The sequence below is a fragment of the Anser brachyrhynchus genome (assembly GCF_964034855.1).
Source record: "Anser brachyrhynchus genome assembly, contig: SCAFFOLD_665, whole genome shotgun sequence".
NCBI lineage: Eukaryota > Metazoa > Chordata > Aves > Anseriformes > Anatidae > Anser > Anser brachyrhynchus.
The window spans coordinates 1-18,651 of record NW_027663975.1 but is presented as its reverse complement, the minus strand read 5'-3'; the positions used below and the strand labels follow the sequence as shown (position 1 = coordinate 18,651).

At 67.8% G+C, this 18,651-nt stretch overlaps 4 protein-coding genes across 4 annotated transcripts; 1 reads left to right on the top strand and 3 right to left on the bottom strand.

The window, feature by feature from the left end:
• Positions 1 to 1,980: 1,980 nt before the first annotated feature.
• RPS18 (ribosomal protein S18) lies at positions 1,981 to 3,913 on the bottom strand. Its single transcript, XM_080608688.1, has 6 exons — positions 3,850 to 3,913; positions 2,753 to 2,851; positions 2,555 to 2,641; positions 2,355 to 2,456; positions 2,179 to 2,270; positions 1,981 to 2,091 (listed from the first exon to the last, which is right to left on the bottom strand). The coding sequence occupies exons 1-6, from the start codon at positions 3,850 to 3,852 to the stop codon at positions 2,016 to 2,018; spliced, it is 459 nt and encodes a 152-aa protein (XP_080464814.1). The 5' UTR covers positions 3,853 to 3,913; the 3' UTR covers positions 1,981 to 2,015.
• A 22-nt stretch (positions 3,914 to 3,935) lies between these two features.
• On the top strand, positions 3,936 to 8,690 carry VPS52 (VPS52 subunit of GARP complex). The gene is made up of 19 exons (XM_080608686.1): positions 3,936 to 4,085; positions 4,939 to 4,991; positions 5,107 to 5,182; positions 5,292 to 5,359; positions 5,453 to 5,628; positions 5,700 to 5,850; positions 5,945 to 6,045; positions 6,139 to 6,271; positions 6,370 to 6,427; positions 6,564 to 6,697; positions 6,772 to 6,927; positions 7,014 to 7,132; positions 7,220 to 7,343; positions 7,418 to 7,513; positions 7,604 to 7,711; positions 7,828 to 7,893; positions 8,002 to 8,113; positions 8,209 to 8,327; positions 8,414 to 8,690. The coding sequence occupies exons 1-19, from the start codon at positions 3,992 to 3,994 to the stop codon at positions 8,558 to 8,560; spliced, it is 2,091 nt and encodes a 696-aa protein (XP_080464812.1). The 5' UTR covers positions 3,936 to 3,991; the 3' UTR covers positions 8,561 to 8,690.
• A 1-nt stretch (position 8,691) lies between these two features.
• Positions 8,692 to 14,847, bottom strand: LOC308186554 (E3 ubiquitin-protein ligase RING2-A-like). The gene is made up of 6 exons (XM_080608687.1): positions 14,685 to 14,847; positions 12,989 to 13,149; positions 11,944 to 12,159; positions 10,008 to 10,313; positions 9,384 to 9,552; positions 8,692 to 9,301 (listed from the first exon to the last, which is right to left on the bottom strand). The coding sequence occupies exons 1-6, from the start codon at positions 14,760 to 14,762 to the stop codon at positions 9,200 to 9,202; spliced, it is 1,032 nt and encodes a 343-aa protein (XP_080464813.1). The 5' UTR covers positions 14,763 to 14,847; the 3' UTR covers positions 8,692 to 9,199.
• Positions 14,848 to 15,259: 412 nt separating this feature from the next.
• Positions 15,260 to 18,189, bottom strand: HSD17B8 (hydroxysteroid 17-beta dehydrogenase 8; the record flags this gene model as incomplete). The annotated part of the gene is given in 10 exon segments (XM_080608689.1): positions 15,260 to 15,276; positions 15,512 to 15,872; positions 15,874 to 15,927; positions 16,029 to 16,070; positions 16,206 to 16,238; positions 16,240 to 16,291; positions 16,393 to 16,480; positions 16,569 to 16,662; positions 16,766 to 16,882; positions 18,014 to 18,189. Coding segments are annotated over 10 exon segments (1,034 nt in total), but the record flags the coding sequence as incomplete, so codon positions are not given.
• Between the last annotated feature and the right edge of the window lie 462 nt (positions 18,190 to 18,651).

Sequence of the window (18,651 nt, the reverse complement as noted above, 5' to 3'; positions counted from 1 at the left end):
TGACGCGGGGAGGACGGGGGTGGGGGACACCGGGGGGGGGCGACACCTGGGGGACTCACCCCGGCTCCTCGGGCAGCAGCAGCTCCGAGCGCGCCGCCCGCGTGGCCGCCGCCTCCTCGTTGCGCTCCGCTCGCTGCAGGTGCCCCCGCAGGCGCTGGGTGCGGGCGCGGGGCTGGGATAAAAAGGGAGGGGGGGGCATCAGGTGGGACCCCCAAATCCCTCCCCAAGCCCCCCAGGTCCCCCCTGAGCCACTCCACAAGCCCCCCAGCCACCCCCCAAATCCCTCTCCAACCCCCCCAGATCCCCCCCAAATCCCACCCCAAGCCCCCCAACCCCTTCCCATCCTCCTCCAGCCCCCCGAATCCCTCTCCGAGCCCCCTCAGATCCTCCCCAACCCCCTCCCAGCCCCCCCAGATCCTTTCCCAAGCCCCCCCAAATCCCTCTCCAAGCCCCCAGTTCCCCCCTAACCCCCTCCTAGCACCCCCCAAATCCCTCCCCAAGCCCCCCAAACCCATCCCATCCCCCCAGCCCCCCTCAAACCCCCCCCAACCCCCTCAGCCTCCCCCAAAATCCCTCCCAGCCTCCTCATACTGTCCCAGACGCCCCCCAAATCCCACCCCAAGCCCCCACAAAGCCCTCCCAGCCCACTCAGACCCCCCCAAGTCCCTCCTCAACCTCTTCAGAGCCCCCCAAATCCGTCCCCAAGTCCCCCCACCCCCCTCAGACCCCTCCCCAATCCCACCCCAAGCCCCACAAAGCCCTCCCAGCCCCCTCAGACCCCCCCCAGCCCTCCCAAATCCCCCCTCAACCCCCCTCAGACCCCTCCAAATCCCCCCCAAGCCCCCCCAGACCCCCCAAATCCTCCCCCAGCTCCCCCAAGTCCCCCCCCAGCCCCCACCTCCTTGCCCTCCGAACCCCTCAGGAACCGCCTCACCCGAGGCCGGGGCAGGGGCGCGGCCCCCGGGAAGGGGTCCTGCCTCCTCGGGGCCCCCCCGGGCCCCCCCCGCCGGCCCCGGGCCCCCCGGGCCGCGCCCCCCCCGCCGGTGGCCGCCGCCGCCGCCACCATCCCCGCCGCGTGCGTGCGCGCCGGGCCCGCCCTTCCGGCGCCCCGGCGCGCCGCGGCCAATCAGGAGGCGGGGAGCCCCGGCGCGCGGCCAATGGCGAACCGAGGAGGCTTTGCCCGACGTAGGGCGGGGCGAAGGCGGCGGCGCCATGTTTGTAGCGGGCGGGCGAGGCGGAGGGGCGGGGCGGGGCGCCGCCATGTTGCTGGAGGGCAGCGGAGCGAAGCGGGCGCCGCCATGTTGGTTGAGGGCAAAGCACGGGAACGCCGGCGCGGCCATGTTGGTTGAGGGCAAAGCACGGGAACGCCGGCGCGGCCATGTTGGTTGAGGGCAAAGCAAGGGAACGCTGGCGCGGCCATGTTGGTTGAGGGCAAAGCAAGGGAACGCCGGCGCGGCCATGTTGGTTGAGGGCAAAGCAAGGGAACGCCGGCGCGGCCATGTTGGTTGAGGGCAAAGCAAGGGAACGCCGGCGCGGCCATGTTGGTTGAGGGCAAAGCAGGGGAACGCCGGCGCGGCCATGTTGGTTGAGGGCAAAGCAAGGGAACGCCGGCGCGGCCATGTTGGTTGAGGGCAAAGCACGGGAACGCCGGCGCGGCCATGTTGGTTGAGGGCAAAGCAAGGGAACGCCGGCGCCGCCATGTCTGTTAAGGGCAGCCGGGTGGCGCTTGCACACTAGTGCCAGCAAATGGGCGGGGCTTGCATGCCCTTATCACGGGGTGGGCGGGGCTTGCACGACCACCCCATCCAGAGCCCCCCCAGCTGTACCCAAAGCCCGGCTCCCCCCCCAAGCCCTTGCACTGTGGGCGTGCAAAGCCCTGTCCCCGTGCAAGAACCCCCCGCCCCCATCCTCGTGCAAGGCCCAGTCCTCGTGCAAGGCCCCTGGTGTCCCCCCCCCAAAAACGACACAGCCCGGAGCACATCTGGTGACAAAAGGCGCCTTTATTTCCAGCCAAATTACTTCTTCTTGGAGACGCCGACGGTGCGGCCCCGGCGCCCGGTGGTCTTGGTGTGCTGGCCTCGCACGCGCAACCTAGGGGGGAGAACAGGGGGACAGCGGTGTCACGGCCCCCGTCCCCACACGTGTCCCCAACCCCCCCGTGTCCCCCCCCATGCTCACCCCCAGAAGTGGCGCAGCCCCCGGTGTGCCCGGATCTTCTTCAGCCGCTCCAGGTCCTCGCGCAGCTTGTTGTCCAGCCCGTTGGCCAGCACCTACGCGGGGACGGGGACGGGCAGTGTCACCGCCGTGTCCCCGGGGATGTCCCCGGTGTCCCCCCGCGCCCCCTCCCGCCTCACCTGGCTGTACTTGCCGTCCTTCACGTCCTTCTGCCTGTTGAGGAACCAGTCGGGGATCTTGTACTGCCGCGGGTTCTGCATGATGGTGATGACGCGCTCCACCTGCGGGGACAAAGTGACACGGGAAGTGTCCCCGCGTCTGTCCCCCCCCCCCCCCCGCATCCCCCCCCCTCGCATCCCCGGTGTCCCCAAGCCCTCACCTCGTCCTCCGTCAGCTCGCCCGCCCGCTTGGTGAGGTCGATGTCGGCCTTGCGCAGCACCACGTGGGCATAGCGGCGCCCCACGCCCTGCAGCGGGGACAGCGTCAGGGGGGGCGGGGGGCCAGCGGGGGACACGGCGGGGACGCCCCCGTCACCCTGTGTCCCCAAATCCCCCCCCTAGGCCCCCCCCCACCTCACCTTGATGGCGGTGATGGCGAAGGCGATCTTCCGCCGGCCGTCGATGTTGGTGTTGAGCACTCGCAGGATGTGCTGGAACTTCTCGGGGATGACGAGCGACTGCGGGGACGGGGACGGTCACCAAGGGACAGGGACAGTCACTGGGGGACAAGGACAGTCCCCAAGGGATTGGGACGGTCCCCAAAGGATTGGGATGGTCACCAAGGGATGGGGACGGGGACCAAGGGACAGGGACAGTCACCGAGGGACAGGGATGGTCCCCAAGGGACGGGGACGGTCCCCGGGGGACAGGGACAGTCCCCAAGGGATTGCGATGGTCCCCAAGGGATGGGGACGGTCACCAAGGGTTGGGGATGGGGACGGGGACCGAGGGACGGGATCCAAGGGATGGGGACAGTCACTGAGGGATAGGGACAGTGACTGAGAAATGGGGACAGTCACCAAAAAAGGGGGACGGTGACCAAGGGACAGGGACGGCGACCAAGGGACAGGGTCCAAGGGATGGGGACCGAGGGATGGGGACGGGGACCGTGACAAAGGGACAGGGACGGTCACCGGGGGCGGTGGGAAGGAGGAGCCATGGGGCTGGGTGGCCCTGGGGGGGGGGGAAAGGGGCAGGGAGAGGGGCTTGGGGACACCCCAGGGGGGCTCAGGGACACCCCCAGGGGCTTGGGGACACCCCGAGGGGCTTGGGGACACTGAGGGGGGGGGGGGCTCGGGGACACCTCAGGGACTTGGGGACACCCCCAGCGGGACTTGAGGACACCGGGGGGGGGGGGAGTCAGGGACACCCCCAGGGGCTCGGGGACACCCCTGGGGCCTTGGGGACACCCTCGGGGGGGGGCTCGGGGACACCTGGGGGGGGACTCGGAGACACCCCCAGGGCCCGGCCACGATCGCCACAGGCCGCGGACCCCGCCGACAGCCGCCGATGGCGCCGGGCGCGGTCCCCCCGCCGCATCCGCCCCCCTCCCCGTTCCCCCCGACCCCCCCGTGCCCCTCAGCCCCTTCCCGTCCCCCTCCGCCCCGTCCCGGCGCCGATGCCGCCCGATGCCGCCCCCCCCCCCCCCCCCTCCCCTTCCAGGCCCCGCGCCCACCATGGCGGCGCCTTCGCGGTGCTGCTCGGGGAAGGGAAGGAGGCGGAAGTGACGTCAGCGCACCGCCCCCCTCCCTCCCCCGTCACGTGACGCGGGTTGGGGCGGGGCGGGGCGGGGAGGGGAAGGGGAGGGGGGAGCCAAGATGGCGGCGGCGGAGGCCGAGCACCCCCTGCAGGGGATGGCGGAGCCCGAGCTGGAGCTGGGCGGGGAGGACCTGGTGCTGGACGGCGTCGATGGTGCGCGGGGGGGGCACGGGGGGGGATGTTGGGGACACGGGGGGGACACGGGGGGACACGGGGGGACGCTGGGGGGGGGCGTTGGGGACGTGGGGGGGGACGCTGGGGGGTGGCGACAGGGGGCGGAGGGGGCTGGGGGGACGTGGGGGGGCCCTGGGGGGGCTCTGGGGGCACGGGGGGGATGTTTGGGACACTGGGGGGACATGGAGGGGGGGAACTGGGGACAGGAGGGGGACATTGGGGGCTTGGGGGGGTATTGGGGACGCTGGGGGGGGACACAGGGGACAGGAGGGGGGCATGGGGGGGGCCTGGGGGCAGGGGGGGACACTGGGGGGACATGGGGGGGGGAATTGGGGACAGGAGGGGGACATTGGGGGCTTGGGGGGGGGTTTGGGGGGCACTGGGGGGGGGGTCACAGGGGACAGGAGGGGGACATGAGGGGGCCCTGGGGACGGGGGGACACAGGGAGGGACGTTGGGGACACAGGGGGGACATGGGGTGGTCATTGGGGACAGGAGGGGAGTGTGGGGGGGTGACATAGGACAGGAGGGGGACAGGGGGTGACTTTGGGGGACACTGGGAATGGGGGGGACATGGGGGGACATTGGGGACGGGGGAGGATGCAGGGGGACATGGGGGGACATGGGGTGGGTGGCCCGGGGGATGGGGGGTGACACGGGGGGGGGACCCTGGGGACAGAAACGGGACACAGGGATGAATGCCAGGAGAAGCAAGGGGCCAAGGGGCGGCCTTAGGGTGGGACAGCGTGGGGGCGGGAACGAGGTGACAAAAAGGGGCCACCAAGGGCGGGGAGGGGGGGGGAAATGGTGACACCGTGTCCCCCACCCCCAAGTTCACATCCAGGCCAACCTGGAGGACGCGCTGGTGCAGGAGGCCCTGAAGACGGTGAGCGAGGTCCCCCCCCCCCCGCGTCCCCAACCCCTTAACGTCCCCCCCCCGCCTTAGTGCCACCACCCCGCGGTGCCACCCCCCCCCCTCGGTGTCACCGCTGTCCCCGCAGGGCGTGGACCTGCGCCAGTACTCGAGGCAGGTGGAGCTGGAGCTGCAGGAGGTCGAGCGCGCCTCCATCCGCGACTGTATCCTTCTCGTGGGGGTGTCACGGGGCTGGGGGGGGGGTCCCTCGGTGTCCCCAATGTCCCCTGGTGTCCCTCGGTGTCCCCTGGTGTCCCTTAACCGTCCCCGCAGACATCAAGGAGAGCGAGAACATCGCCTCGCTGCACAACCAGATCACCGCCTGCGACGCCATCCTGGAGGTCGGAGCCCGGCGGCCCCCGCGGGCGTCCCCAGGGACGTCCCTGCCACGTCTCCGCCGTGTCCCCAAGTCCCCCTCTGTCCTCTCCCCGCAGCGCATGGAGCAGATGCTGGGCTCCTTCCAGAGCGCCCTGAGCAGCATCAGCTGCGAGATCCGCACGCTGCAGGAGCACTCGGTGGCCATGAACCTGCGGCTGCGCAACCGCCGCGCCGTGCGCCGCCAGCTGGGCCAGCTGCTGGACGAGCTGGTGGTGCCGGCCCCCATGATCAGGTAGGGCAAGGGACGAGGGACGCGAAACCTGTCCCCGTGTCCCCCCCGCTTTTCGTATTTCCCCCCCTCAGCGCCATCCTGGAGGCGCCGGTGACGGAGCAGGAGTTCCTGGAGCAGCTCCACGAGCTCAACGGGAAGATCAACTCGGTGAAGGAGCAGGCGTTCAGGGAGACCGTGGCCTGCGCCGACGTGCAGCACATCCTGGAGAAGCTCAAGATCAAGGCAAGCCCCCCCCCCAAAATGAAAAAAACGACCCCCTCCTCCCCTTCCCGACACCTCCTGACCCGTTTTGTCCCCCCCCCCCGCTTTTTTTCAGGCGGTGACCAAAATCCGCGAGTTCGTCCTGCAGAAGATTTACTCCTTCCGCAAGCCCATGACCAACTACCAGATCCCGCAGAACGCCTTGCTGAAGTACAGGTGGGTGCCCCCCCGTTATTTTTAACCCCCTCCCTGTTATTTTTAACCCCCCCCCCCGCTGCTTTTAACCCCCCCCTTTTTGTTTTCTCGCAGGTTTTTCTACCAGTTCCTGCTGGGCAACGAGCGGGCGGTGGCGCAGGAGCTGCGGGAGCAGTACGTGGACACCATGAGCAAGATCTACCTCTCCTACTTCAAGTCCTACACCAGCCGCCTCATGAAGATCCAGGTGGGGTGGGGGGGACACCCATGGGGCTGGGGGGGGCACGCGGGGGGGGGGGCAGGACCCCTTTTTGGCGCTCATTTTCCCCGCTTTCCACCCCGCAGTACGAGGAGGTGGCGGAGAAGGACGACCTGATGGGCGTGGAGGACACGGCCAAGAAAGATATCCTGGGGAGCTGCTTGGGGGGGTGGGGGGGGTGGCAGGGGAGGGTGTGGGGGGGCAAAACGTGCCCCCCCCGTTTTATTCTTGCCCCCCCCCCCGTTGTGTCCTTGACCACCCCCCCCGGCCGTGCCCCCACGCTTCTTCTCGAAGCCGTCGCTGAAGAACCGCAACACCGTCTTCACGCTGGGCAACCGCGGCAGCGTCATCGGGGCGGCCGAGCTGGAGGGCCCCATCATCGTGCCCCACGCCGCCCAGAAGAGCGACGTGAGGGTGAGCATGAGGCCCAAGGGGGGTCCTAAAAATGTGGGGGGGGTCCCCAAAAGGCTCTGACCCCCCCCCCCCAGTACCCCTTCGAGTCGCTGTTCCGCAGCCAGCACTACGCGCTGCTGGACAACGGCTGCCGCGAGTACCTCTTCCTCTGCGACTTCTTCATGGTGGCGGGGCCCAGCGCCCAGGACCTCTTCAACGCCGTCATGGGCAAGACCCTGGCCATGTTCCTGGTGGGTTTGGGAGCGGGATTTTATCGGGGGGCGGGGTCGCCCCGTGCCGCTGACACCCCCGCCCCCCCTAAAAAACGTCCCCGCAGAAGCACATGGAAGCCTACGTCTGCGACTGCTACGACGGCATCGCCGTCTTCCTCTGCATCCACATCGTGCTGCGCTTCAAGGCCATCATGGCCAAGCGCAACATCCCCGCCGTCGATAAGTGAGTCCTGGGGGGGCTGCTCTGACCCCCCCGCCCCTAAAAAAAAACCCCGACGTGCCCCCCCCAAACATCCGTGGGGCCGCGCAGGTACTGGGACGCGCTGCTGGAGATGCTGTGGCCCCGCTTCGAGCACATCCTGGAGCTGAACATCCAGAGCATCCAGAACACCGACCCGCAGAGGCTGGGCTTCCTCGACACGCGGCCCCACTACGTAAATAGGGTTGTTTTTTTTTGGGGGGGGGGGGCTTGCGGGGCCCCCCCTCGGCCTTATTTTCGCCTCCTCAGATCACGCGGCGCTACGCCGAGTTCTCCTCCGCCATCGTCAGCATCAACCAGACGTTCCCCAACGAGAAGACCCACGCGCTGCTGGGGCAGCTGCAGGTCTCGGGGGAGGGGGGGCTTTTTTTTTTTTTTTTGGGGGGGGGGTCAGGCAAAGCCCCCCCCATCTTATTTCACCCCTCGCCCACGCAGGTGGAGGTGGAGAACTTCGTGCTGCGCGTGGCGGCCGAGTTCTCCTCGCGCAAGGAGCAGCTCGTCTTCCTCATCAACAACTACGACATGATGCTGGGCGTCCTCATGGTGAGCCCCCCCCAACAAATTGGGGACCCCCGGGGACCCCCCCACCCCCATTTTAGCACCTGGGGGGGTCCCTTTTTTTGTGTCCCCCCCCCTCCGATTTAATCCCCGTCCCCCAGGAGCGAGCGGTGGAGGAGAGCAAGGAGGTGGAGGGCTTCCAGCAGCTGCTCTCAGCCCGCACCCAGGTGAGATGGGGGGGGGGGAGGGCTCTCCCCCGACCCCCAGCAAAATGGGGGGGCCCCGGGGGGCATCTCACGACCCCCCCCCCATTTTTTTTTATGTCCCCCCCGCAGGAATTCATCGAGGAGATCCTCTCGCCACCCTTCGGGGGGATGATCGCCTTCGTCAAGGAGGCGGAGGCGCTCATCGAGAAGGGGCAGCAGGAGCGGCTGCGCGGGGAGGAGGGTGAGGTTCGGGGGGGCCCCGCGACCCCTCCCTTCCCCTTTTTAACCCCCCCTTCCCCTTTTTGACCCCCCCATCCCCTTTTTTACCCCCCCCAGCCCGGGTGACCCAGCTGGTGCGCGGCTTCTCCGGCACGTGGAAGGCGGCGGTGGAGGCACTGAGCCAGGATGTCATGCGCTCCTTCAGCAACTTCAAGAACGGCACCAGCATCATCCAGGTGGCTTTTTTTTTTTGGGGGGGGACACCCCGGGGGGGTGCTGCGATAACTGACCCCCCCCCTTTGTCCCTCCCCCCGTCCCCCAGGGAGCGCTGACGCAGCTGATCCAGTACTACCACCGCTTCCACAAGGTGCTGTCGCAGCCCCCGCTGCGCGCCCTGCCCGCCCGCGCCGAGCTCATCAACATCCACCACCTGATGGTGGAGCTCAAGAAGCACAAGCCCAACTTCTGAGGGCTGGGGGGGCTCCCCCCACAGCCCCCCCACCCGTCTGTCTGTCCATGTCCCCCCTCCCCGTGTCCGTTTGTCCCCCCCCCCGGTCCCGCGGACTGCGACCCCGCTCGTATAAAGGACCCGAGGCGCAGGAGGGCTCCGAGCGCTGCTTTATTGCTGCTCCCCGTCCCCAGGGGGGGTGACGCACACCTGGGGGGGGTGACACACATACCTGGGGGGGGGGGGGCACACGTTGGGGGAGCCCCCCCCCGGGGCGCCCCGCTCCCCTTTTTGCCGTGCCAGGGGCTGTGGACCCCGGGGAGGGGGGACACACGCGTCTCCTGGTCCCCGAGGGGTGACGAAAATGGGGCGGGGGCAGCGGTGACGAGGAGGGGAGGGGGAGTGGGGCTGGGGAATGGGACCCCCGGGGGGCTGGGGGATCCCCCCATGGGGCTGGGGATTGGGGGGGGCAGCTGTGGGGTGGGGGGGGGGACAGGGAAGCAGCCACTGGGGTGACGCCGCATGTCCCCGTGTCCCCCACCACCACCTTTGCCCCTGTCCCCAGCCCCTCTCCGTGCCCCACAGCGCACCCATGGGGCCCCAAATCCCCCCCAAAAAAGCAGGGAGTGGGGGCTGGTGGTGGTGTCCCCCCCCCCCCAACTACTTCTGCTCCTTGGTGGGGGCGTAGTAGAGCTCCAGCGGCTTGCTGACCTTCCAGTACTTCTCGTTCACCAGCTCCAGCGTCAGCGAGCCGTTCAGCGTCTGCGGGCGACACCACGGCCGTGTCCCCCCGTGTCCCCTCGTGTCCCCCCGCCCCGTCCCCGTGCCCCCCCCCAGCACGCACCGTGAAGGCGCCGCCGGCGGTGGTGATGTAGATGGTGTACTGCTTCTCGCTCACGTCCTCCAGCCCCGCCGCCTCGGGGCCCGGTGCCGGCGCCTCCTCCAGCGCGATGCGCAGCGCCAGGTACTTGGAGAGGTGGTCCACCGTGGCGTTGGCCGTCGTCTTCACGTAGCTGCGGAGGGGTTTGGTGTCACCTCGGGGCCACCACGGGCCACCTTGGGGCCACCACGAGCCACCTCGGTGGCGCCGCGGGTCGGTGTTGCAGCGGGGACGCGGGGCTGAGGGTGGCCGCTGAGCCCCACGGGTGTCCCCCGCGCCCTGCCCTACCCTGCTCTGGTGGCCACCTGGGAGGGGTAGGTGACACCTGGACAGTGCCACCAGGCCCCCAAGCCACCCTTTAGCAAGGTGGTGTCCTCGTGGTGGCCACCTGGGGGTGCTGGGTGACACCTGGAGGCTCCACCCATCCCCTAATGTCACCGTGACCCCTCCAAAAACATCCCCCAACCCCAATCCTGCCCCAGCGCCACCACCGCCAGCCGCCTTGGGGACGACACCCAAAGGTGCCACCCCTCCCCAAGGCCACCGGTGTCACCGTGGGTGCCACCAGGTGTCCCCACGTGCCCTCACCGTGTCTGCGAGTACTCCCCCTTCTCCACCAGCAGCGGGTGCGGGCGGAACACCAGCTCGATCTCGCTGCCGCCCGCCTCCGCGCCCGGCTCGGGGCTGCCCCGGCCCCCGGCCTCGGCCGCCGCTTCGGGGTCGGGCTCGGGGCCGGAGTCGTCGGAGGCTCGAGACCGCTTGCGGCTGGGCCCGGCCTCGGGGTGGCTGGGGGCCGAGGCGGTGCTGAGGTGCGAGCGGCTGTCGCAGTTGTCCTCGCCGCCGCTGAACGTGGCGTTGTCCGACTCCTGGTGCAGCTTCCGCACCCGCTGCGCCCTGCGGGGTCGAGAAAACGCATCAAACGGCGCCAAAAAAAAAATCAAAAACGCCCCGAAAACACGTCATCAAACACCCCAAACGCATCGTCAAACGCCCCAAACACATCGTCAAACGCCCCCAAAACATCAAACGCCCTGAAAACGTCAAACACCCCAAAAGCGTCATCAAATGCCACGAAAACACCATCAGACACCCCAAAACATAATCAAATGCCCTGAAAATGTCATCAAACGCCTCAAAGGCGTCATCAAACGCCCCAAAACATCATCAAATGTCCCAAAACATCAAACACCCCAAAAATATCATCAAACACCCTGAAGCCGTCAAACGCCCCAGAAACGTCAAACGCTGCAAATGCGTCAAACGCCCCAAAAACACCATCAAACGCCCCAAAAACACCATCAAACGCCCCAAAAACAAACGCCCCAAAAACACCATCAAACGCCCCAAAAACAAACGCCCCAAAAACACCACCAAACGCTCCAAATCATCATCAAATGCCCCAAAAACACCATCAAACGCCCCAAAACACCATCAAACACCCCGAAAATGTCATCAAACACCCCAAAGGTGTCAACAAAAGCCTCGAAAACATCATCAAATGCCCCAAAAAGGTCATCAAACGCCCTAAAACATCATCAAATGCCCCCAAAACATCATCAAATGCCCCAAACACGTCCTCAAATGCCCCAAAAACGTCATCAAACGCCCCAAAAACGTCAAACGCCCCAAAAACGTCATCAAACGCCCCAAAAACGTCATCAAATGCCCCAAAACATCAAACACCCCAAAACATCATCAAGCACCTCAAAAACATCATCAAACGCCCCAAAACATCATCAAATGCCCCAAAGGCGTCACCAAATGCCCCAGAAACGTCATCAAATGCCGCAAATGCGTCAAACGCCCCGAAAACACCATCAAACGCCCCAAAACATCATCAAACATCCTGAAAACGTCATGAAACACCCCAAAGCCGTCAAACGCCCCAAAAATGTCAAACGCCCTGACAACATCATCAAACACCCCAAAAACATCAAACGCCCCCAAACGCGTCATCAAATGCCCCAAAATCATCAAACACCCCGAAAATGTCATAAAACGCCCCAAAGGCGTCATCAAACGCCCCAGAAACGTCAAACGCCGCAAACGCGTCATCAAACGCCCCCAAACGCGTCATCGAACGCCCCCAAACGCGTCATCGAACGCCCCGAAAACGTCATCGAACGCCCCGAAAACGTCATCGAACGCCCCGAAAAAAACATGAAATGCCCCAAAGGCGTCATCAAACACCCCAGAAACGTCATCAAACGCCCCAGAAACACCATCAAACATCCTGAAAACGTCATGAAACGCCCCAAAGGCTTCAAACACCCCAAAAATGTCATCAAACGCCCTGAAAACGTCATCAAACACCCCAAAAACAAACGCCCCCAAACGTGTCATCAAATGCCCCAAAATCATCATCAAATGCCCCGAAAATGTCATCAAACGCCCCAAAACCACCATCAAACGCCTCGAAAAATCATCAAACGCCCCAAGAACGTCGTCAAACGCCCCAAGAACGTCGCCCATCGCCCCAAACGCATCGAATACCCCCAAATATTTTTTTTGGGGGGGGTCTGACCTGTGCATGGCCTGCATCTTGAGCCCCTCCTCGATGCTGCTGCTGAGCGCCTGCTGGTTGTGCAGGCGGCTCAGCTTGGCCAGCACGCGGTCCTGGTGCGCCTCGTACTCGTCGCGGCTCGGGTAGATCTTGGAGATGAGCGCGTCGAAGTTGGGGTCCGGCCGCAGCGAGCGCTTCGACACCAGCTTCTTGCGGCACGTCGGGCACTCCTTGTTCCTGGAGGGGGGGAAAGGCGGGGTCACGGGCGCCCTCAGGAGCCCCCCCGCAGTGGGTTTCACCCCCCCGCAGTTGTTTTTCCCCCCCTCTGTTCGGTTTTTGCCCCCTGCGTTGGGTTTTCACCCCCCTGCGTTGGGTTTTCGCCCCCCCGCGTTGGGTTTCCCCCCCCCTCCGTTGGGTTTTACCCCCTGCGTTGGGTTTTTTTCTATCCCCCGCCGGGGTTTTACCCCCCCTTGCCGTGGGTTTCACCCCCCCCGCAGTTGTTTTCCCCCCCCCCCGCATTGTGTTTTTGCCCCGCTGCAGTGGGTTTTACCCCCCTGCAGGGTTCCCCCCTTCCCCCAGGGGTTTTACCCCCCCTTGCCGTGGGTTTTACCCCCCCCCGCGGTGGTTTTACCCCCCTGCTGTAGGTTTTACCCCCCCGCAGTGGGTTTTATGCCCCCTGTGGTGGGTTTTATCCCCCCTCCAGTGGGTTTTACCCCCCCTACAGTGGGTTTTATGCCCCCTGCTGTATGTTTTACTCCCCTGCAGTGGGTTTTATGTCCCCTGCTGTAGGTTTTACCCCCCCCGCAGTGGGTTTTCTGCCCCCTGCTGTAGGTTTTACCCCCCCGCAGTGGGTTTTATGCCCCCTGTGGTGGGTTTTACCCCCCCACAGTGGGTTTTATGCCCCCTGCTGTAGGTTTTACCCCCCCGCAGTGGGTTTTATGTCCCCTGTGGCAGGTTTTACCCCCCTGCAGTGGGTTTTACGCCCCCATTGTTGGGTTTTACCCCCCCCGCAGTGGGTTTTATGCCCCCTACTGTGGGTTTCTCCCCCCTCCCCCCAGCCCCGTACCCGCTGCGCAGCGCGGTGACGATGCAGTCGGAGCAGAAGCGGTGCAGGCACTCCTTGGTGGTCATGGTGTTCTTCAGCATGTCCAGGCAGATGGGGCACATCAGCTCGCTGTGCAGGCTGCGCGGCGACACCGCGATCTCCGTCCCGTCCATGATGGCCTCCTGCGGGGGACACGGGGACACGCCGTGACGCGGGCCGGCCCCACGCGCAGCGACGGGGGGTGTCCCCGAGCCCAGGGAGCTGCTGCTTTGGGGTTTGGGGGTGGCAGGACCCCGTTCCCTGTCCCCACGTGGGGGGCAATCCCCTGCACGCACCTCCTGGGGCACTTATGGGGGACTTTTAGGGTGGCAGGACCCCGTTCCCTGTCCCACCACGGGGACAACCCCCTGCAGCCATCCCCTGGGGAACTTATGGGGTACATTTAGGGTGGCAGGACCCCATTCCCTGCCCCAGCATGGGGACATCCCCTGCACCCGTCTCCTGGGGCACTTATGGGGACATTTAGGTGGACATTTAGGGTGGCAGGACCCCGTTCCCTGTCTCAGCATGGGGACATCTCCTGCACCCATCTCCTGGGGCACTTATGGGGACATTTAGGTGGACATTTGGGGTGGCAGGACACCATTCCCTGTCCCAGCATGGGGACAACCCCCTGTACCCAGTTTCTGTGACATTTAGGGGGACATTTAGGGTGGCAGAACCCCATTTCTTGTCCCACCATGGGGACAACCCCCTGCACCCACTTTCTGTGGCGCTTAAGGGACATATAGGGTGCTGTTTAGGGTGGCAAGACCCTGCCCCTTGTCCACCATGGGGACAAACCCCTGTGCATAGTTTTGGGGGCATTTAGGGGGGCATTTAGGGTGGCAGGACCCGTTTCCCTGTTCCAACACGGGGACAACTCCCTGCGCCCAGCTTCTGGGGTATTTTATGGCCACGTTTTAGGGCGGCAGAACCCCATTCCCTGTCCCAGCATCGGGACAACCCCGTGCCCAGCTTCTGTGACATTTAGGGGGACATTTATGGGGCCAGGCCCCCTCCCCATATCCCAGCACGGGGACACCCCCTGCGCCACCTCCTGGGGCATTTATGGCCACATTTAGGGCGGCAAGACCCCTCCCCTATTCCAGCACGGGGACAACCCCCTGAACCCTCCTCCTGTGACATTTAGGGCGACATTTATGGGGCCAGGCCCCCTCCCCATATCCCAGCACGGAGACACTCCCCTGTGCCACCCCCTGGGGCATTTAGGGTGACACTTAGGGCCGCGTTTAGGGTGTCAGGACCCCGTCCCCTATCCCAACACGGGGACAACCCCCTAAACCCACCCCCTGGGGCACCTAGGGCCACATTTAGGACCGCATTTATGGCGTCAGGCCCCCTCCCCATATCCCAGCACGGAGACACCCCCCTGAGCCACCCCCTGGGGCACTCAGGGCGACGTTTAGGGCCGCATTTAGGGTATCGGGACCCCGTCCGCCGTCCCAATCTGGAGACAACCCCCTGAACCCACCCCCCGGGGCACTCAGGGCCCCATTTATGGGGTCGGAACCCCCTCCCCATACCCCAGCACGGCGACGACCCCCCCGCCCCCACCCCGCCGGGGCACTCAGGGCCCTATTTAGGGTGCCAGGCCCCCTCCCCCCCCCCCTCACGGCGCCATCTTGGGCCCTTCCCCCCCACCCCCCCCCCGGACCTGCGGGGTGCGGTGCAGCTCGTAGAGGCTCAGCTCCCACGTCTTGCTGGCGCTCTGCGCGTTGGCGGGCGCCGCCATGGCGGCCCCGGGACCCCCCCGGGATCCTCCGGGACCCCCCCGGGACCCCCCGGGCCCGCCCCGCGCCCCCCCCCCCGCTCGCTCCCGGCGGCTCCCGCTCCGCCGCTTCCGGCCGCCGCCGACGTCACTTCCTGCCCGCCGCCTTAGCCCCGCCCCCCTCGCGCTCCCTTTCCGCACCCGGCACGCTGCCGCCCACCCCCCCCCCCCGCTCGCCTCGCAGCCAATCAGGGACGGCTCGGCTCGGGCGGCTCGGCCAATGGGAAGGGGTGGGCGGGGTTTGGGGGTATAGGGGGGGCGGTGCGGGGCCCTAGCGCCGCCCGCCGGGAGGTCCCCAGGGCACCGGGGGGCGGGGGACACTTGGGGACACCGGGGGGGTGGGCTTGGGGACACCGGGGGGGACCCGGGGGACACCGGGGGGGGGGGGGACGACACCACGCGAGGAGGCAGCTGCGGACACAGCTCGGTTTATTTTGGATGGGGGGGGGGGGACGGATCCGTCAGATGAAGAGACCCCCTGCAAGGAGAGAGGGGGGGCGTGGGGACGTGGGGGGGGGGGGCACTGGGGGGGGGACATGGGGACATCGGGGGGGACCCCCTGGGTTGGGGACACTGGGGGGGGGGGGGACGGGGACACTGCAGGGCATGGGGACACTGGGGGGGGGGCACAATGGGATGGGGACATGGGGGGGGGGACAGAGACCCCCCTGGTATGGGGACATTGGGGGGGGGGGACCCTGGGATGGGGACACTGGGGGGGGGGACACCGGGGGGACAGGGACCCCCTGGGATGGGGACACCGCAGGGGGACAGGGACCCAAGGGCGGGGACCTGGCCGGGGGGGACCCATTGGGATGGGAACACCGGGGGTGGGGACACTGGGGGGACCCCCCCCCGAATGGGGACACCGGGGGACAGGGGGACACGGGGGGGGGACACGCGAGGACACTTTGGGGTTGGGGACGAGGACAGAGCCCCACGGGGGACGGGGACCCTGCGGCGAGGGGGGTGGCAAGGAGAAAAGGGGGGCCCCGACGGCGACGGGGGGGGGGGTGACAAGGACACGGGGGGGGGTGACAGGGACACCCCACCTGTCACCTCCACACTGGCCCCCCGTGATGTAGCGGCTGTCGTCGGACGCCAGGAAGGCGCAGACGTCGGCCCACGTCTGGGGGGGGGGGGGACACGGTGACACCCATGTCCCTAGGGGGTGACACTCGTGTCCCCAAGGGGGGTGGCACTCGTGTCCCCAGGGGGGGTGGCACTCACCCTCAGGTCCCCGAGGCGTCCCAGCGGCACCTGCCCTGCGAACTGAGGGGGGGGACAGCACGATGCCACCGCTGTCCCCAGGTGTCCCCAAACGCCCCCAGGTGTCCCCAAACGCCCCCAGGTGTCCCCAGACGCCCCCAAGTGTCCCCAGATGTCCCCAAGTGTCCCCTCCGTTACCTTCTCCAGCACCTTGGGGGGCACCTTGGCCGTCCATGGGGGTGGTGATGAAGCCGGGCAGCACCGCGTTGCACCGGATCCCGAACCTTAAAGCGCGTGTGTGTGTGTGGAGGGGACACACAGCGGTGCCACCCCCCCCCTTGGGGACACTGTCACCCCCCCGGCGGTGTCCCCGAGTGTCCCCAACCTGGCCAGCTCCTTGGCGCTGCTGCGGGCCAGCCCCTCGACGCCCGCCTTGGAGGCGGCGTAGTTGGCCTGGCCGAGGTTCCCCACCTGCGGGGGGGGGTCGGGGGGGGTCAGGAGTCGGGGGGGGGGGGGACAAGGTGTCCCCCGCTGTCCCCCGTTGTCCCCAAGGGCCACCCTTGCCCACGATGCTCCCCAGCAGCACGATGGAGCCGCCGGGCGCCCCCGCCGCCACCAGCGCCCGTGCCACCGCCTGTGTCACCAGGAAGGTGCCCTGGGGGGGGGGGGGGGGACACAAGAGGGGGGGGTCACGGGGACATTGGGGGACGTCGAGGGGGGTGTCCCCAATGTCCCCGGTGTCCCCAATGTCCCCAGACCTTGAGGTTGACCCGCAGCACCTCGTCGAAGGCGGGCTGGGCCAGGCGCAGCAGGAACTCGTCGCGGGTGATGCCGGCGCAGCTGACGCAGATGCTGGGGGGGGCCCCGAAATGCTCCTGGGGGGGGGGGGGGGGGGGGACACAATTGGGGGCGAGGTTGGGGACGTTGGGGGGGCGTGGGGACATCGGGGGGGGACGTTGGGGATATTGGGGATGGGGGGGGCACAGGGGGGACACGGGGGGAGGCATTGGGGGACATGGGGGGGGGCGTTGGGGATGGGGGGGACATGGGGGGTGTGGGGACATTGGGGGGGGTGTGGGGACATCGGGGGGGGCGTTGGGGGGGTGTGGGGACAAGGGGGGGGACGTTGGGGGGGATATTGGGGATGGGGGGGACACGGGGGGGACACGGGGGGGCATTGGGGATGGGGGGGACATGGGGAGGGTGTGGGGACATGGGGGGGGCAGGAGGACAAGGGGGGTTGGGGGGAGAAGGGAGCATGGGGGGGGACTTGGGGTGGTGGGGGGGACATTGGGGGGACATTGGGGATGGGGGGGACATGGGGGGCAGGGGGACATTGGGGGGGACATTGGGGGACATGGGGGGGGAGCGTGGGGACAAGGGAGGGACATGGGGATGGGGGGGACCCGGGGGGGACATTGGGGTTGGGGGGGGACAGAGGGGACACGGGGGGGGCGCTGGGGATGGGGGGGGCATTGGGGGACATGGGGGGGGGACACGGGGGGGGGTGTGGGGATGTGTGGGGGGGTGTGGGGACAAGGGGGGGGCAGGGGGACAAGCGGGGGTTGGGGGGAGAAGGGGGGATGGGGGGGGCTTGGGGGGGTGGGGGGAACACGGGGGGGCGTGGGGATATTGAGGGGGTGTGGGGACATGGGGGGGACATTGGGGGGGATATCGGGGATGGGGGGGACATGGGGGGGATGCGGGGGGGGGCATTGCGGGACATGGGGGGGCAGGGGCACATGGGGGGGGTGTGAGGAGAAGGGGGGATGGGGGGCTTGGAGGGGCGGGGGGGACATTGGGGGACGGATATTGAGGATGGGGGGGACACGGGGGGGGACATTGGAGGTGGGGGGTGCATTGGGGACACAGGGGGGACACGGGATGGGGGGGGACATGGGGATGGGGGGGACACTGGGGACGTGGGGGGGGGCACTGGGGACAATGGGGACACGGGGGGAGGGGAGATGACAAAGCCCCCCCCCCCCGCCCCCCCCCCCCCCCACCTGCACGGCGGCCAGGAGCTGCTCCACGGCGGGGGCCGAGCCCACGTCCACGGCGAATCCCGCGTGGGGGCCGGGGGGGGGCCCAGCCGGGGGCAGCCCCCCGCCACCGCCCGCGCCCCCCCCACGGTCGCGGTCGGCCACGGCCACGCGCGCCCCCCTCCCGGGCCAGGCGGGCGCTCACCGCCCCGGCCGATGCCGCTGCGCCTCCTTCGCGGCCCACGCGCGATCGTGTCAGCCCCGTGGGGGGACCCCCCCCCGGGGGGTTTTCTGCATTCCCCCCCCCCCCGAGTGTCCCCCCGTGGGGCCTTTCCCCCTCCTACGCCCAAGTGTCCCCCGTGGGGTCTGCCCACCCCCAAACGTCCCCGCGGGGTTCCCTCCCCTCCCCCCCTCCCCTCTCCCCCCAAAATGTCCCCCGTGGGTCTTCCCCCCCCCCCCATGTCCCCAGTGGGGTTTTCCCCCTCCCAAAGTGTCCCCCGTGGGTTCTGCCCTGCCCCCCCCACCCCCCAGTGTCCCCCGTGGCTTTTTTCTCCCATTTTCCCCCCTCCCAAGTGTTCACCCGTGGGGTCTTGTCCATCCCCCACCATCCCCCGTGGGCTCTGTCCCCCCCCTCCCCCATGTCCCCCGTGGGGGTCTTGTCC